The sequence below is a fragment of the Atheta coriaria genome, unplaced genomic scaffold, assembly GCF_025399875.1.
Source record: "Atheta coriaria isolate IRGN ID8LTWV9N9 unplaced genomic scaffold, Caltech_Dcor_3.1 hic_scaffold_1_pilon, whole genome shotgun sequence".
In the NCBI taxonomy this organism is placed as follows: Eukaryota; Metazoa; Arthropoda; class Insecta; order Coleoptera; family Staphylinidae; genus Dalotia; species Dalotia coriaria.
The window spans coordinates 359,591-377,719 of record NW_027045443.1 but is presented as its reverse complement, the minus strand read 5'-3'; the positions used below and the strand labels follow the sequence as shown (position 1 = coordinate 377,719).

At 38.9% G+C, this 18,129-nt stretch overlaps 3 protein-coding genes across 3 annotated transcripts; 1 reads left to right on the top strand and 2 right to left on the bottom strand.

The window, feature by feature from the left end:
• Positions 1-133: 133 nt before the first annotated feature.
• LOC135794867 (uncharacterized) lies at positions 134-2,739 on the top strand. Its single transcript, XM_065306379.1, has 5 exons — positions 134-1,059; positions 1,125-1,321; positions 1,382-1,480; positions 1,538-2,379; positions 2,436-2,739. The coding sequence occupies exons 1-5, from the start codon at positions 784-786 to the stop codon at positions 2,639-2,641; spliced, it is 1,620 nt and encodes a 539-aa protein (XP_065162451.1). The 5' UTR covers positions 134-783; the 3' UTR covers positions 2,642-2,739.
• On the bottom strand, positions 2,740-18,073 carry LOC135793396 (uncharacterized). The gene is made up of 10 exons (XM_065304346.1): positions 17,615-18,073; positions 12,866-13,078; positions 12,338-12,528; positions 11,991-12,086; positions 11,702-11,933; positions 11,451-11,635; positions 10,861-11,298; positions 5,044-5,314; positions 3,948-4,346; positions 2,740-3,894 (listed from the first exon to the last, which is right to left on the bottom strand). Exons 1-10 carry the CDS (start codon positions 17,616-17,618, stop codon positions 2,945-2,947), a joined length of 2,979 nt encoding a protein of 992 aa, XP_065160418.1. The 5' UTR covers positions 17,619-18,073; the 3' UTR covers positions 2,740-2,944.
• Positions 7,618-9,306, bottom strand: LOC135795122 (major royal jelly protein 1-like). Its single transcript, XM_065306701.1, has 6 exons — positions 9,210-9,306; positions 8,760-9,139; positions 8,604-8,699; positions 8,126-8,545; positions 7,887-8,072; positions 7,618-7,827 (listed from the first exon to the last, which is right to left on the bottom strand). The coding sequence occupies exons 1-6, from the start codon at positions 9,217-9,219 to the stop codon at positions 7,663-7,665; spliced, it is 1,257 nt and encodes a 418-aa protein (XP_065162773.1). The 5' UTR covers positions 9,220-9,306; the 3' UTR covers positions 7,618-7,662.
• Positions 18,074-18,129: the final 56 nt, after the last annotated feature.

Below are 18,129 nucleotides of genomic sequence, written 5' to 3'. Positions count from 1 at the left end.
AATCGAAACGCGCGCACGAACGGAGCGCGCGTGTGACGCGACACACCAGCCGCACCAGCAGCAGAAGGAGAACTCGCCGAGAGCATTTCGCAGAGTTTACGCTATGGTTACCAGCGTGCCGATATGATCGCACATTGCGTTATTGCGAACACGACTAGATAAAATATCGGCCGACCTCGATTTTATTCGCGATTTACCTATTTGCAATAATGTTGTTTTACCAAGTTTGTAAACAAACGAAAAAATCTTTATCTGTGCAAGCAGTTTGTTTACCGATTCTATTGAAAAATACAACACGAGATGTCATTGCATACACCGTATGTCTCATAAATAGAGACAAACATATTCAGGTGCAAGGGGAGCTGCAAATGGACTGTGGGATGTGCTTCTATCTATGCTTAACCCGCAGAAAGTGGTGGGGGTAACAATATGCAATTTTCTCTTTCCAAGGGATAATTTAAGTCCCCTGATGCGCAACCAAGGCAAAAAGCAAACTTAGAGAACTAGGGAACTAGAGGTTCCAAGAGGGTCTTAGAATCTGCTAGTATTCTGGTTGTTTACCATCTCCATGGTAACATATCCTGCCTTGATTAAAACTTTTGTCTCTACTACCATAGAAATAAACGAAACAATTAATAAATATATCAATGTGTCCTGTGGAAAAGTGATATCCATTCCTATCGAGTGATAGCATCATACACGTGTGAGTGTGCGGTGTGTGAATATCATCAAATTCCAAATTCTCAACTTGATTTCGTTTACCATCCACTTCCTAATTGTACTATGATTCGCCTGGGTTACGTTTTTGGCATCTCGCTGCAGACGGAACTGCTGATTCTCTCGTTTTTCGGCATTGTGTACACCATTCTTGATGCTTCCCTGCTCGAATTCAATTCGAACCTGAACAAGGTATGGAACCTGCGGATGGACCCTGCCAGGTTCTCCGAGGGGACTGAGGAGAGCATGAAGTATATCATGGTCACCATCATTATGGTACGCACGTTTACCATCCATTTGTACCTGGGTTCTTATATCATGATGCTGTACCCGTTGATTTTTGTAAGTATACAATCGAATAGAAGACGTAGAATCTGAGATATAGAAAATTAATGGGTTTGTTACAGGAAGACAGACCTGGTTTGATACTTCCATGGATGGTACTGAATGTGGTTAAGTGTCTTCTGACCAACATAATATCATTCCTCACTGGAGTTTTTATATGTATGAAGTACAGATGGATGAAACCCTCATGCTGGGAGTTCCTGTTGTCTACAATCACGCATTACATACCCCCACTTTACATGTTTTATTTGGTCTTCACGTAAGCAATGACCATACCTTCAATTATATTCAATGTGTATTAACACATTGATTATTGCAGGTTTTACAGGGAGTTGAAAAGGTTTGTATTAATTCAGAAGTACATAGACCCTTATGAATTGAAAGCGCATAGGCGGGCACTGATGCTCAGCGAACGCAAGTATGAAGAAAATTGATCAGACCAGAGTAAATTCATTAATATTAATCAAAATTCCAGCGCGCGTGAAGCTCAGACCTGCGAGAGACAAGAACAAGAGCCTGTGCCTACCACGACCACCACCATACCATTACAAACCACAACCAACACTCCTCATATACTTGATCCGAACGAACCAACAACATCAACAGTACCAACAGTATCAATAATACCAACAGTGCCAACAGTACCAACAATACCAGTGTTATCAAGAAGAACACCAAGTCCAGCTTGGTACCATACAACTATCACCACAACTTCCACGAAAGATGCGGCTGTCAGTGGACGTACCTTCAAAGTAAATAATGGTGTGTTAGAGGTGGTTCCAGACCGAGACCGAGAATACAGTGATCTAGGATCGGAGGAATATGACGAGTATGAAGAAGTTCAAAAAATCAGCGACCTGGATAGCCATGAGACTAGATTTAGAGCACCTCCAAGTAACATGCATCACACCCAGACTCAAGTCACGCCAACAAAGGAAGCCACCACCGAACCTATCAAAAATAATATGATTAATTCAGATTACAAAACAGTCAGTGATTTACTGAACGATCCAAACATCGCTCTAGTATTGAATATGATCACTGGTAAAGATGACCCTTTTCAAGAGGACCTGAGCAAATTGGAGAATTACGAAATTACTATCACTGAAGAAGCTCCCTGGTGGCCATCCGTTGAAAAACCCAAGGCGACTCCTGCATCTCCCAAACCCAAATCAAAGAAACCTCCCCCTAAACCATGGACGCGACCGGAAAAGAAGGAAATTGCTGTTCAAGTCAGTTCCCCATACTTTGATCAAATAATGAGCACAATTCAATATCCTTTCGAAAACGAAAATTTTATCAAAATAGGCCAAGAAGGTACCCGGAACATTTTACCAGATATACCAGGTATTTTTATCCTTTATGTTTTATAGAACCACATGAAACCAGCAAGGACTCAACTCCTTTGAGTCCAGAAAAGAAGGAGACTCCTGGTACCCAACGTAGACGTTCTGGTTCACCAAATCCGAGTAAGAGAAGAATTCAACCGGCTTACCCCCGTACCTATAAAGACGACGGCTATACTCAGGCATTCTATGAAAATTTGGCGAAAAAAAAGGAGAAAGAAGCAAAGAAGTAACTGGATCCCAAATATTTCCCGCACATTTTCCACACCGATCTCTTTACTTTTGTATCTTGCCCGTTCTCATATAGAAGGTGAGATTCTCACACACAAAATTTGCACGGTAGTTTCTTTATTTACACGCATCGTGCTCGAATAATTTATTATCAAATTTACATTGAACATGTGAGATAAATTTGCAAGTCTACATGTGTTGTCTTATTGCGTAGTGGTAGGTATAATTTAAGTGGAGAGGAATACCATCAATCTTAGTTTAGTTGAGCAGAGTTGAAATTCGGTACTGTGGATGTATCCTATAAGTTAATAGCAATCTTCTTCACCGGCGAAGTGTTCGTAGCTGTTTTCGTACACCAAGCTAGGATCACAGATGGTACCCTGAACTGCTTGATCGGTATAGGTGGTGAGAATACGGAAATTGTACTCGTCTTTGTTCAGAGAGCTGTACAGGTAGATAGGCAATTTATTTGACAGTATCCATAGACTTTGACGTTTCTCATTGTCAATCTTCAAATCGTTGGGGAAGAGTAATGTGTCATTGCTCTGAGCAACCACACCTAGGTTCAATCTCTTGTATGGTTTACGACTATCCCAACATCCCACCGAGTTCCTTGTTACCTGATTGAAGAACAGAATACCCTGACGGTCCATTGCTGAAGCACTCGCATGTCCACGCTTTCCCCGAGATTGTCCCATGACTTTGAAAGCGTCTTTGATGGTACTCCAGTCGGTTTCATTCCGGATGACAGAGGTATGCACGTAGAACTCTCGGAAACTACTCATTGGGTGGAAGTACATGATGCGATCGTTTGTCTTTTTGTTCAAAGGACTCAGAGCCATGCCGAAGATACCATCAGTCCATTCAAAGTCCAGTCCTTGGAGGTTGTAAGCAGATGCAAGTGGGTCTGGGTAGAATAGATGGTCAGTCACACGCCAACTACGTTCTTTTGCTAAACTGAAGACAACTAGACCAAAACGCCAGACGTCTGTCATATAGGCATACGCGTCTTCACATTTTCCATTACGGACATCAACACGGATATTAGAATAAAGGGAATCTTGTTTGATGAACTCCTGGGGGATTGGATAGCGTAACACTAGTTCATCGGTGTTCAAATCAAAGATGAACAGAGTTGGGGGGCACACCTGCTTCGGTTTGATGGTGACCTCAACTTGACCAGAGTCCATCACCCAGAGACGGTTGCATTCATCCGCTTGCATGCGATAAACGGAAGTTAAGCCATCACATGAGTCTAAAAACCATAAAATTAAATAAATTTACAGTTGATTTACTGATGGTACCTACTAGTGTTATGCCAATCCCAACTGGGATAGGGTACCATCACCGGAGAGATGTTGTTTCCTTTGCGTGTTTTAGGCACGACAGCCAACGATGCCGGCACACCATTCTTCCACTTTGGAAAACTTAGAAACATTCGATCTTTATGCACTTCCATGCCTAAAGGTAGGTTGTTCTCCTGAATGAAGTCACCACTTGCAACGGCTGCGCTCTTCGCAGCTGCAGTGGGATATTGAAAATCCATCTGTTTCCATGCGTAGACCGTCTTGAAAGGCCCAGTGGTACCTTGAATAACATTCACTGCCTCACCAACTGATGGTGGGACACTTGCCAGGTCCTGCCCATTCAACATTCCCAACGTGACAAAATAGGGTAGGAATTTAATCATGTTGGTTTTACCCACAACTAAAATCAAAATAAAGAAGACACTATTGAGGGTACCAGCAATACCTCTGCTCTTCTCTTGACTTGCACTGCAACTGCGTTTCCAACACGCAGAATTCACAGCTATATAAATAAATTTAAAAAGGAAATCGAATATCCTTGCAGGTTCAACACCACACAAGCATTTGCATGTACATATGCGCTGGTGTTGGGTAATCCACACCAGCACACGATCATTTATTAACGTTTTAGTTAATTTATCATTGGCAATGCAGAATAATTCTTTACTAATTGAGGTCAGCGTCGGCGTCGGCGTGTGGTATCTCCATTCCGAGCACAAGAGCAGTTTCCAAGACTACCAGTGTTACGTTATGCAAGTCAGATTGTTAAATATAATTGGACGAGTGTTTATCAATAAAATAATTGCCGGAGATGTCCCACATAGTTAGACATCAATGTTTGTTTGAACAAGCAAGGTTTAATCCGTGGCTAAATAAAAAATCAAGCGTAATAGACAAATTTTCCGCGCTCGTTACTATTGATAATGGATTATAAAATCAGAAAACTTTCACCATTTTCTTTTTTTTATTATTTTCGGATGTGAAACATAGAATGTGTCCTCGAACTCAACTGTGACTAATAATTATAATTCCCCTTCGTGATTTTTGTTTCTAAATTGAATAAATTGGTACATTAGTGTAATGTGTCAAAATATCACCTTTGGCGGGTTTCTTGCGTGTGAAACCTTCATGCTCGCTTGAAGCATCATCATCCTCCTCCTGCGATTGCCCAGGATGATAGCCATTGTGATGATGATGATATGCATAAGACTGATAGTGATTATGGCCTTGAAATGGAACAATTGGCGAGGCAAATTGCTGCTGAAAGTCGTGATGCTGCTGCGTCACCTGATGGAAGACTTGACTAGGCGGGGACCAATTATTGAACCACGTCGATGATGTTAATGCCATTTTTTTATTTGTATTGCAACACGATTATTATCTTATCTTATCGGTGACCGGCTAGTTGGTCATATTTATCCTGGAATTCTGTAAAAAAATGAAAAACCGTTTGAATGTGCGGTTACTGGAGCAAAATTTGCACTTTATTAAGCGTAATTTAAGTACGTGTTAAAGTTCCAGCCAGTCAACTCGTTATTATGTTTACCTTTCATTAGCCGCACATGAATTGCAAGCGAAGCATACGCGGTAAAACAGTAAAAGAGTAACACATGTACGCGTAAAGTAAAGTAAAGTAAAAGTTGTTGCGATTAGACACGTACGAAAATTGTTGAATAGAAATTATTATCATTAAACGCCTAATCATTCACCTGCTGTATAAATTTTCGTCTGTTTTGTTAATTAACCTTCCAATTCTTTCAAATAAAAAAATTAGTAAGTGTGGAATGATTGTTTGCTTTATTTTGCAGATGTTTTGTGATTACTCATCAATATTTTATTAGATTTAATAACAGAATTTATTAAAAAGTTAATTGTTTAATCTCTAGTAAAGAAAACGTGAATAAAAAATCATTGGGCAAACTAATCCGATAATTTTATTTCATATCAATCTGGTGTGCTACTTTCTAAACCTGCAGCTGTCATGTGTTCGTGTGCGCGATAGAATTTTCCTGCAATTTTTGATTTTGCACTGCACGACTGACTTACAGCTTACTTGCCGATGTGTAATAATTACTCAGTGAACAATCACACGAAGCGAGAATGTGGAGCTTGATTAATTAGTTCCTTTCCGTCGCGTTGTCATTCTCGGTTTCTATTTTGTTTGCGCACTGGTTGATTACAATAATTGAGCATCATATCATATCGTGAAGTTCATTTCGGTTTAATTAACACGCCGAATGCCGTGTGTGCAGCGGCAGGAACACATTTTATGCAAATGAAAACAAACAAATCGAAGCGAAAAGGAAAGGATTTAGCGGCGTGATCGCTCGCGGTAGATATGCATGTCGGAAATATGGTTCTACAAGTGCATATCGAGGAAGCTGAGCGTGGAAATCAGGAAATCAGGAAGCGAAGGACGAGATATCAATATTCAAATGCGTAATTTCGTAATACATGCAGATTTTAACATTTTAACTTTTTAAAAAATTAGAACATTGTGACAAAATTCTTTCAATCAAGAACCTTGCGTAAGATGTTGCTTGAATGCCAAATCGTGAACGTGCATAAGACCAGTTTATGTTCAACTGTTACACCCAATAACGTGAGACAATAAATTAAGGTTTCACAAATCAAAAAAAAAACGTATTGATTCGGTGCCTTTCCTTCTCGTGCGGTAATTATTTACAAATTCATATGAAAGTTGCACATTCAAAAAGAGGCGTATTGCTATTCAATCGCGACGTGGATGATGTGGAGTCGAATTTTATGTATTTTCGTAATTAAGCATGCTTTCAAGAAATTTGACGTTTTCATTGTTTTATGTAAATGCTGCGAGCGCGCGCAGAAAGCAATAAAATTTCAAATTAGGATTCATTCAGCATGCATGAAAAGCAATGAGTTTATTTAATTAGGTTTTGTGTTGTGTGTGTATGATGCGTATTACGTAAAGATAATTGAAAGTTCGCGGAATATATCATAGAAAACCGATTCCGTTTGTTATTTTTCTTTGAAGCCGTGCATAAGCGTTCGGGCTTGAGAACATTGAGAGGCTGCGATGGATGCAAACGATTAAACATCGCCAAGCATTAAAATCGTTTGCGGTTGGTGTTCTCTTTCTTCCTTTGAGTGGATTTCCACCATTCCATCAATTTCGCATTTCTTTCGCATGCTCTCATCGCTCGTTGGTCGCGGATCATTGCTCTAACACGGTCATAAACGAACAAATCACAAAGTAAGATTGTTTTGATTTACCGTAGCCGTGGACAGCGCGCTGATTCCTATTTGTTTACGTACGGTGGTGAACAATCGGGTTTTTCATCGACTTCTTCAGGTTGGAAATTGAACGATTCCGTTAAATTCAGACGCACGAAATGCACAAACGCACACTTGCACTTTTTATTCACATAAAAAAACGAAGAAAAAATTTAACGCGGACACCAGCAACACGTTGATTCAATTTTATTTTAATCAAATAATAATAGGCTCGCGATGCGAACGCGCCAAGAAGAAAGTTGCTACTGCACAGCGCTGTATGCGAACGGCGTTAGCAGTGGTACCATGTTACCATCGAATGGGTCGGAATCGAACTGGAAGACTGACTTCGCCAAACGAATATTTATCTAGCTTAAATTCATTAGGCGAATGGAGGCTGGGACTTTTAACTTTTAACATTTTAGAATCAAATTTTAATTTATTGATTTTACAACGCGCATTATTCAATAATTGGGCCGGGTACACCTCGAATTCGCCAGTAAATCATTCACATTGCCTTTCGAGATTCTAAAGTTCACTTCGTTGAAATTGTAGCCGTCATTCATCAGTTTTTGGAATCGAGCGGTCATTATCCATAGCTCTTCTTCACCAGCTGGGTTTACCACAACCTAAATATGTCCCCAAATTGTTATAAAGTGTTTATAAGCATAGGAAATGTTTAATTTACCTTCATGCCACTTGGAAACTGCATCGTAGTGGGGTTTGAATAGACTGTATGAATATATCTACCGTAGTCATCAGAGTTGATGTTCCAGCAATTGATGGTAATCTCAGACATTAGACCAAAGAAGGCCACACCAGTTCTACTGATGGCCATTGCAGCACTTTGGGAAGTCCTGGGGCTAGGATACCTCTATAAAATAATAAAATTAAAAATTTATCTCCTGGTGTACCTGGAAGACTTACATAAATCCTTGGAGGTTGATTCAGAGCATTTTTCAAAGCACTAGTACTGATACTAGCTGCCTTGGACCCAGAGAGAGCCGAATAGTATAGATTACGATTATTGTCATAAGGACCTTTTTCAGGTGATAGGTCTATACCCAGAACACCATCATCCAGGAAGAAAGATTCCCCAGCTATGTTAAAGGTACTAAACTGGGTCTCAGGTCGCATGCTGACATCCTTGATACGCCAGGAGTATTCACGGTTCAGATCTGTGACAACAATTGCCCTGGCTGATGCATCAGCTACATACGCGAACGCACCGGTTTTACAATCGGGACCTCGTGATTCAATTGCAGGTGTGACAAAGATGGAATTATTGCGGTCGAAAACAGCATTGGGGAACTCGTAGCGATAATAAGGCTCTTTATTAAAAGGCCACTGAAATCATCAAATGATTAAAAACTTGTTTCAGGGGAATACCTTCAATAATACTCACTTGTTTTAGGTCAAAGACAAGCAACTGTGGCCTGCAGATTATCCCTTGTCCAGTATAACCAGAATCCAAGATCCATAAAAGCCCACAACGATCAATCTACCAAAATTTTGGAATAAATTTAAGGAATACCAAGAAAACTCCACAGATGAGACATACCTTCACACGAAAAACAGACACCAGTCTCCTAGCGGAGCACCCATTGTGTTTATTCCACTCCCAGGAAGGAAAAGGTTCAATCAAGGGATCACCTTGATACATCTGATTACTAACCGTACCAAAAGTAACAGGTACACCTGTAGTACTAAATTTTGGAATGGAAACAAAAATCATCCGCTGGCCATTCCTCGGATAGTAAACATCAACATCAATTGGTGCTGGTGTATCCGGATCATAAGCTCCCGAATTGATATCATTTTGTCTTTCAGTCTCTGTACGATATGCAAATTGAAGCCTCCTCCATTGAATCACTGTACTAATATCGTCCCAGTATGCTTCTGATGGTACCCACCATGCAACTGCGGCGATTAATAAAAAACCTAAAAAGTACGCAGTTGGTGTTGATACGGATCCTTGAAATGTAATTAAAATAAGCAAGAAATTACTCACACGTGCGCATTATACCGTATTGTTGTTAACAGTGAGCACGCGCAAGGGTCGGCTCCGTTTTAAATACTTATCTTATCGCTGTAATAATAGGAATATGTTAAAAATGTACGATTTGCATCTCCTCGTTGTTAATGTTATTATTTTCAGGCATTATTATGCATATTTGCGACGTGCGACTTATGTAGTAAGACGAAGCCCAGTTTTTTTATGAAATTCAAACAAATGATTATTATATTTACAGGTGCAAATTCGTGGAAGGCATGCTCACCTGACGTCGGCTGTTCGGAATAATTTTATATGCATAATTTATGTCTGAAAATATTTCGTGTTATCGGTATTCACTAGCGGGCAACAAGTAAATTTTGACAAACGTGTTATTTTATTATGTGTGGTAATAAAAACTGATAAGCCAAGGATATTATAAGATAAGTCAAAAACCGCGTAAAATGTTTATATTAATTCTTTAATTAATGTGGGCAGGGTTAAATAATTTGTTTTGTCAACAACAAAGTAAATTTTTTTTACAAGGCTTGTAGAATATTGGTTACAATTTATGAAATCATAAATACATTTTAAAATACCGTATGAATGATATGAAAATGTGGTTTTCCACGAATGATAAAACAATGTTCATTATTTTTACATCGTTCCTGAACAGAAACATTTTTATAATTAAGACCGGTGTTGTTTAAATAGCTGAACAAATATTTAAATGCCATTGTTTTATAACATGACAACGGGTTTTCTATTTTTTACGATTTTCAGTTGATTATTGCTGATTTATTCGTGTTTAAAAGTAGAACAAGTAAAAAGGGGAATTTTTGGAGTTTATTTATCAATTAGAAACATAAATTTCATTTTTTTTCATTCCATAAGTTTGGTTAGGTTATTTTAGGTGAGTTTAGAAAAGGCTAAGTAACTTTAGGTTAAATTTTCTGTTTTTACGATTTTTAGTTGATTTTTACTGATTTTTTCGTATTTAAAGGAAGAACAAGTAAAAAGTTAATTTTTTTTAAATTGTTTATAAATTGGAAATATAAATTTCATTTTGTTTCATTTGTTAGGTTTGGTTACGTTAAATTAAATAAGGTTCAGTAACTTTAGATTAAATTTTCATTTTTTACGATTTTTAGTTGATTTTTACAGATTTTTTCGTGTTTAAAAGAAGACAAAGTAAAAAAGCATTTTTTTTATTTGATTATTAATTCGAAACATCATTTTTTTTTTAATTAATCGTAAATTGCTCAATAAAAGTTTGTAACTACACGTATCACAATCGGTCACTGAGACTGCGATGAAAATAAAACAAAAGGTTATAAATAAAAGTACAGCTCTGTTATTATTGTAGTTTGTATGCCTGCCTGCTAACATGTTGTGGATAATTACAATTAGTTTAATACCTCATGATCAACTCGATGCTATGCTCTTATAGTACACTAATAATAATCATTACCTCAACGCTTCATTATGTATAGATCACAAAGTGTTCATGGCATTTTAATAAAAACGAACGCTGAATCTAGTTGTCTCGCCTGTTTCAGAATGGTTCGTCTCTCATGTTCTATAGCTCATAGATGTAGGACCAGTAATATTCCTTAATTCTAGACAATATGACTTAATTATACAAATACACATGGACTATATTCACTTAGTTAAAATGACTCGGTGTTGATTGCAGGCCATATCCGCCTGTATTACCAAAGAAACCTCCATGACCACCATGACCACCATGACCACCATGACCACCACCTTGTTTGCATCGTGTGCGTTGTAACAGATCCGTCACCCTCCCAGCATTGATCCTGAAATTAACCTCTTTGGTGTTGATGGTATTCGTCGCTACTTTTTGAAAACGCGATGTGAGTACCCATAACTCCTGTTGTCCTTTCAAGTTATCAATGATCTTCACCCCACTGGGAAACTGCATTGTCACGGGGTTCCGATAGACCGTCTCGATACTTTTACCGTAGTCAGAATTGCCGGTATGCCAACAATTGACGGAGGTTTCACTCATCAGGCCGAAGTATGCAATGCCGTCGCGATCCACGGCCATTGCGCAACTCTGGGACGGGCGCTTCGTTCGGTACGTCTACGAAATAAAAGCAAAAGTGAACATGTTGACGCAATCAATAAGAATTAATTAAGTGGAATCATATGCGGTAGTCGTAAAACACGCAATTAAAAGATTTGCAACGCGTGCGATTGCGAAAGTGCAGAAATTCTGTTACAAATTCAACGCACATTGAAGATATGTGGTAGCGCGGTGGGATCATCACGGAAAAGCGTCTCGTTTCGCAGGTGGGAGGTGTGGACCCAGTTTTCTGTCCCACTGGACATGGCGTGGTAGTATAATTTACGGTCACGGCCGGGGATGTAGGGTTCTAGCGCCATGCCTAACACGCCATCCATCAAATCAAACTGGTCACCTGAATCACAAAATTTTATTCAAATTTTTTTTTTTTAAATTTTTAAAGAATAATTTTAAAGCATACCTTGAATGTTAAACGTGCCGTAATCAGGGAACGGATACATAGTCTTATCAGTTGCTTTCCAAGCAATGCCCCTCTTTGCATCATGCACAATAATAGAATAAGTCTGACAATCAGCAACGTACACAATTGGATTCGAACAGTATTTATCTCTGTTATCAACCAGAATCGTCACCAGAATTGAACGAGATTCTAAGAGCGAGTCCGGGATTTCAAACCGATGCGCAACGGTGTTCTAAAAGTGTTTTTTAAGATAAAATTTGTTTTAAACTAAAAAATAAAATTTACTCACTGTTTTCAAATCGAATGCGATAATCTGTGGCGGACATGTTTGCTGGTCACCATAACGGCCAGTGTCAAGCACCCATAGCTTCCCACATTCGTCGATCTGTAAAACAAATCCGAAATAAAACGAGTTTGTTACGGTCTTGTGCATTTAACTCGTGTCTAGACCGAATCAAAATAATTACCACGTTTACGAGTACCCTGAAGTGATTAATCATATTTTGACAACATGCATGATCGTATTCGATACAATAGTAAACAAGTTCATTAAATTTGCGAGATAAATTTGCGTGCATTATATTTAAAGTGTTTAAATCGTGTTTTATATTAATTATAATGGTTTATTCTTTGTACCTTTATTCTGTATACGGATACAAGTCGATTGGTGCGGCATTGTTCCGGATTGCGATGCCAGCTCCAATCGGGATACGGCCGCAGAACCGGATTTCCTTTATTCATCCGATTGCTGATTGTCGCTAACGTCGCTGGGCTTCCAATCTGGAAGCGAGGGATCGTTACGAAGACCTTGTTATCTTTCGGAGTATCTATAAATTTAATAAAAAAAATGAATATTGCTTAAATTCGACGTGTCCAAACATTGCTATGATGCAAAACGTACGAAATCACTGTTTACATAATTAAGCCTTGTCCGCACTGAGTTAGAAACATTATTTCGGCAGTCACCTACTCGATTTATCTATGTCTATATATCATTATGTATAATATACGCGTGTGCTCCCTGCTGATTATTAGTTGTAAGTTATATCATCGCTGATTTTAGTCAATTTCTTTGCCCGGCGCTTAATTACCGCGTGTCTCTGAATCTAGATCAGAATTAAAAAGTCGTAGGTTTACTTCTTACATAAATCCAGATGGACTCACCTCGGTAGTAGACGTCAGCGTCGATCGGCGCGGCGATATTCGGCTGGTAGAATCCGGAATTGATGTCGCTTTGACGCGCGCGCTCGCTTTCATAGTCAAACTCCAATTGTCGCCATTCGAAGAGTGTGATTAGGGGCGGTTTGGGGTTTTGACCTTCGGCCAAGCCCAGGTAACCGCAGATTCCAAGCGCAAGGCACATCCAACGTGGGTTATCTGATAAGAAATAAATTTTAAAAAACATTAATCATGTTGATCTTTAAAAAATTTGTTTATATAATAATGTGATTTTATAATTTGTAATTTGTAGTTTTAATTTGTAATGTGAGGAATGCATCGCGCGGCAAGGGAAAGCCGGAAAGTAAGACATAATGCAAAAAAAACGCGCCGCGAATAATGATTAACGCGAATAAGACTTAAACGCAAGTCAAACAGAACGGAAACACATTCAATCCTTAAGCGCAGATAATACAATCACATAAATTCAGTAAAAAAACACTTTGAAACCTCTGAGGGACGCATGCGCACTAAGTCCATCCGTGGTTTTATATCCTTGCTGCGCGCCAGGATAATCCTCGATGTTCTGCACGACGTTGCTCACAACGCGTCCAGCATCCCGATGCACTTCATAATAATCAAACGGTGTATCCTCTTCGGGTCGCGGCGTTTTATGCGTGTTATCATAACTTTGAAAGCGTGTTTGTTGAACGGCACTGCCACCATCGCGATGCGTCTGTTGTAATCGCTGCCGCTGCCGGAAAAACGGCGACTCCCTCGCCGGGGGTTGTTGATAATCATCCGCTGGTTCTTCAGCTGCTAGTTCATAGAAGGTCTGCTGGACGAGATGATGCGAATTGGGCGTTTTGTTGTACAGCTTGATGCTCACATTATACGCGCGCGCCTCCGCCATCAGCAGGAGGCAGCCGACTAAGACTATTCCCTGAGTGTGTGCGCCCGGCGACGGCATTATGAAAACTGAGTAAAAACGTGCACCCGTTCCTCAGTTATTGCCTAGCTTACGGCCCGACGAACACTTTCACGTTTTACGCGCTCGGGCGGCCGGCCGAAGCGTTTCTTTCGCGCTGTGTGCCGTTCTTGTGCTGCTGCCCCGCCGATTTGTTCTTTACGTCGCTTGCTTAAGACCTTAACAACTTCTTCTCCTGTCAACGGCAACACACAGATACACTCTACAATAATTGATAACACTTTAACACCGAAAAATATCGCTTTACGCTCACATATTACACAATCCAATATAAGTATCGGTTGCGCGCGTGTCTTGTGTGCGCATTTCATAAATGCTTGTTGTGGCAACACGCCAGGAATGTGAATTAAACTTAATCATGCATTGCATTGTCCTCGTGTACGCCCATACACCCAAATCTAAACCAATTGATTTAGTCCTTAGAAAGTTGTGAAAAATATGCACTGGAAGTGCATGTTTACATCCGAGTCGCGAGTCGCGACACCGGCGCGAATCGGACAAGCGTTTTGCATAACAAATTAATTTCCTCTTGCGCACGCAGGTAATTTATGCGGTGCATAAATGGGTAAAGTTCGACGATTTCAACCGTTTAAATCGGGAATAGGCTTTCGAGTGAAAGCCGCGCGTTGGATTTTTCATCGGCGTGCATTCCTTCTTCCTTATAGGATGTGATTCTAAAGGAATTGAATTAATTTCATCTCGGAGAGAAGTGTGAATGTCTATTATTCAAATTATTAGTATTGTTTTACAATAAGAATATCTGTGAGTTTCGGCATGCGTGGAAAAAGTGTCGATTCCCATACCTGAGCAATACTACGCATTATAGTGAAACCAGTAGCACACAAAAACACTTTGTAACGCATGAAATACGTAAGCATAACGCGCGTGATTACCAGCAGCACCGAGAGCTGCGAGCGGTGATCTCAAAGCATGCATGGCATATGCCTCAAAATCAGGCTTAAGTTAAAACTATCACTCAGTTTACTTAAGCTCTGATTAAATTAGAAATACGGTGATATTGTATAACGTTTGTTGTGCACATTTTTTCGAGATTGGCGTTTGACGCTCGGACGTGTTACGTAAATTATGGATTATGTTTGAAATTCGTCAATTGGCGGTCAGATTTGTTAATTGAAAGTCTTGGTGACTGCAAACATTTGTTTTATATTTGAAAGTATTTTGTTTGGCTATGAATTTACGATTGGTTTAATTAATGTAGATTTTAGTTAATTGTTTGATTGCAAAATTTTGTATAAAAATAGATCGCAAATATTAACGCAGCACTTAACATAATTTACATCTAAATGAAAAGGAAAGTCATTTTCGTCCGTATAATAAAGCCATGAGGAAAAGCAATAAATTTTCAGCGGCTTTTACTTCTCGTTCGTAAATTTTTGTGTCATAACAAAACGAAATTGCACTTTTGCAGTCATTGGAATCGAAGTTAATGACATTGAAATGTGCATTTCTTCGACGCGATCTGCTGCGTCAGCGAGTGCCATTCATCAAAGTTTGCAAAGCCGAGCAAGCTAATTATATTCATACTTGTAAGTCCAAGCGTTGTACACTTGACCGTATTCGTACAACAATTCATGGAAAAATAGCTCGAAATAAATTGGATCAACGCATGACGAAACTGACGATTGAATAAACCCGTGGAATTTCTGAAGGTGTTTCCGTTTCCACTCGAATTTCGGACGATTTCCTAATTTGTTTACGGCGTTACACATCGTTGAGATTTCAATGCGCGTTTACCATGTGTGTGGAGGCAGTAATTATTTCCAAGTGTATACAGAAATTTATCCACTCTATTAGCACCAATTAAGCAGCCATGTCTCAAAATGAATGTTGTGGTTAATTGACGTTTGTGCTATTATTATTTTTTATTCTGCTGGTTATAATTGTTTATAATTTGTAGGTATACGCAGGTAACGGACGGTAGCACGGTGTATGACCGGGCATTCCCGCTGCGCCTGCAGTAGATTTACCCCCACTACAATTTGCGGGTAGTGCGTGTTTACTCGTACTTGAGTCGCCCTCTAGTGGACGAATAAAATATAAATTGCATTGAATTCAATTCTCCGATGCATTGTGATATAATAATGCAACGTTACAACTTGATATTACGAATATGCTGCGTTCTGCTTTGTAATTCATAATTTATTGTATGTTATACGACGAAGAAAGCAATGAATCTGCATAGTGCGACGAAAGTGTGAATGGCAGTCTCCTAAACGTGTGAAGTGGCATATAATGCCTCTTTGTGCGCGCGGCGATTGTGAAAACGCGCGCTCCTTTAAAACGTGCGCGCGTTCTTATTCATATAACAATTAGTTATGAAATTCAGTAATTAATTTGTTTTAATTACACACCGCGCACTACACACCACAATGCCTGGCTTTCGTTTTTTGTGTTGTTATATTTTATTGATTTGCATTCATTTAATTTTTGAGAGTTTTCACTTTCAATTCTCAAATTAAAAGGCATTCAGAAGCATATTACCATTGAAGAATGTCTTAATACTTAATTGAAGATATAATTGACTGAGATTTATAAAAATTACTTGAAATTTGCTTCAATTTTAGTTGAAAATGTCACAAAACTTGGTGCAATTGATTGCTGAAACAATTATTGTCGCGAATGTGCTCCACATTTGCAATTTGTGCAAATTTCGTTATCACCCGCGCAGACAATAGCCGTGTGATTGCCAAAATGCGTGCGTGTGCAAATATTTGCACAAATTATATTCGTTGCGCGCGGATTCATGCACGATGTAATTATCGGCGTTTTAAATAACAACCACAACAAAATCGCAATCCATCACGCATATGCCTGCATGCGCAATGCAAACTCTCGGATTATTTCTAGTTCCGGTGCGTAGTTTAAACAAATGCGCGCGCAGCATGGTGTAATTTGAGAAATTAATACGTTATTATTTAATTCGCAAGGAATGCGATCGAATTTCTTCATCATCAAATACGATTTTCACACAAAATGTAAAATTTATCAATTTTACACTTTTATTTTTATTTTTACTTCAATCTTGCATGCAGATTAGGAAAATATTTTACTTCAAGGTAAATCACAATAATTTTCAGCATCAAATGCAATAATAGACAATAACTGCATGGTAATGCACGTGTCTTTATTTTATTTGCTTGCGTAAGAATTATTTACGTTCGATAGTAAACAATTTAATGTGTTTAAGTTGAGCAATACATTTGGGATTTCCTATAGTAAACGTAAATGCCTATAAACTACGATAATACTATCTTAGAAGTGAATAAAATGACATAAAATCAATAATGCATGATAGAAATTCATCTTAAATTCATTGTTGTACAGTTTATTCGCTAACAGGCATTAATATTTGATAGGCATTTTCAAGGTTTAATGAGACACGTAAACGCTGACATAATCTAAAATAATTATTAGTCTTCGACCACAAAAATGATGGCACTAATTATACATCCAGCAAAAATTTAATATCCGATGTGATTTACGACTTTGAAGAGTTAATTATAATTAACTAATAATATTTTGATTTATTTTGATGATTAACTACTGAATAGAAGTAATAATTATAAATTTAATTTGTTTATTTGTTTCTGTGTATGAAATTATATAAGTTTTAAGTTGAATTTGAAGTTTTATTGTTTAAATCGGGAAATTCAACGTGTAGCATTGAATTGATTCCGAATTAGGCTAAAAATGACTTGAACTGAACCTTGTCGAATAAGGAAACAAAGAAATATCGAACTACTCACACATGTTTGTTGTTTAAAACTCGATTCCGATTGTGATGCTCGTCACCGTCACGCCGCCAAACGTCTTCTGTCACAGGCGCGCACGACAATCGCGCGTCGGCGTGTATTTAAAAAACGATTAGACGCTGCAGCGAAAGTCAATGTCAATGCGAACCGATGCGGCGCGCCGCGTTACCAAATCGCGAATGTGAGCCGCGGACGAAGAAGCAGCGAGGCCCGCGGACGACGGATCGCTGATCACTGGTCAATCCGGTCTTTTCGAAACAATTTATATATTTATCTGGCGCGCACCGTAAACAAACAAATTTACCCACACACACACGTGTGTGTGCGCGCATCGCTTCGAATTGAGATTAATCGTTACAGCGGATGTCGGCCGGCCGCCAGAGACATTGACTCTGTAAATGTTCTTTTTTAATTATCTCTTGAATGCGGAACGCGCGCGCGCGCTCGTGGGTATAGTAGTGATACGTGCGCGCTTTTAATGACACTAAACACTGAATTAGCATAATGAG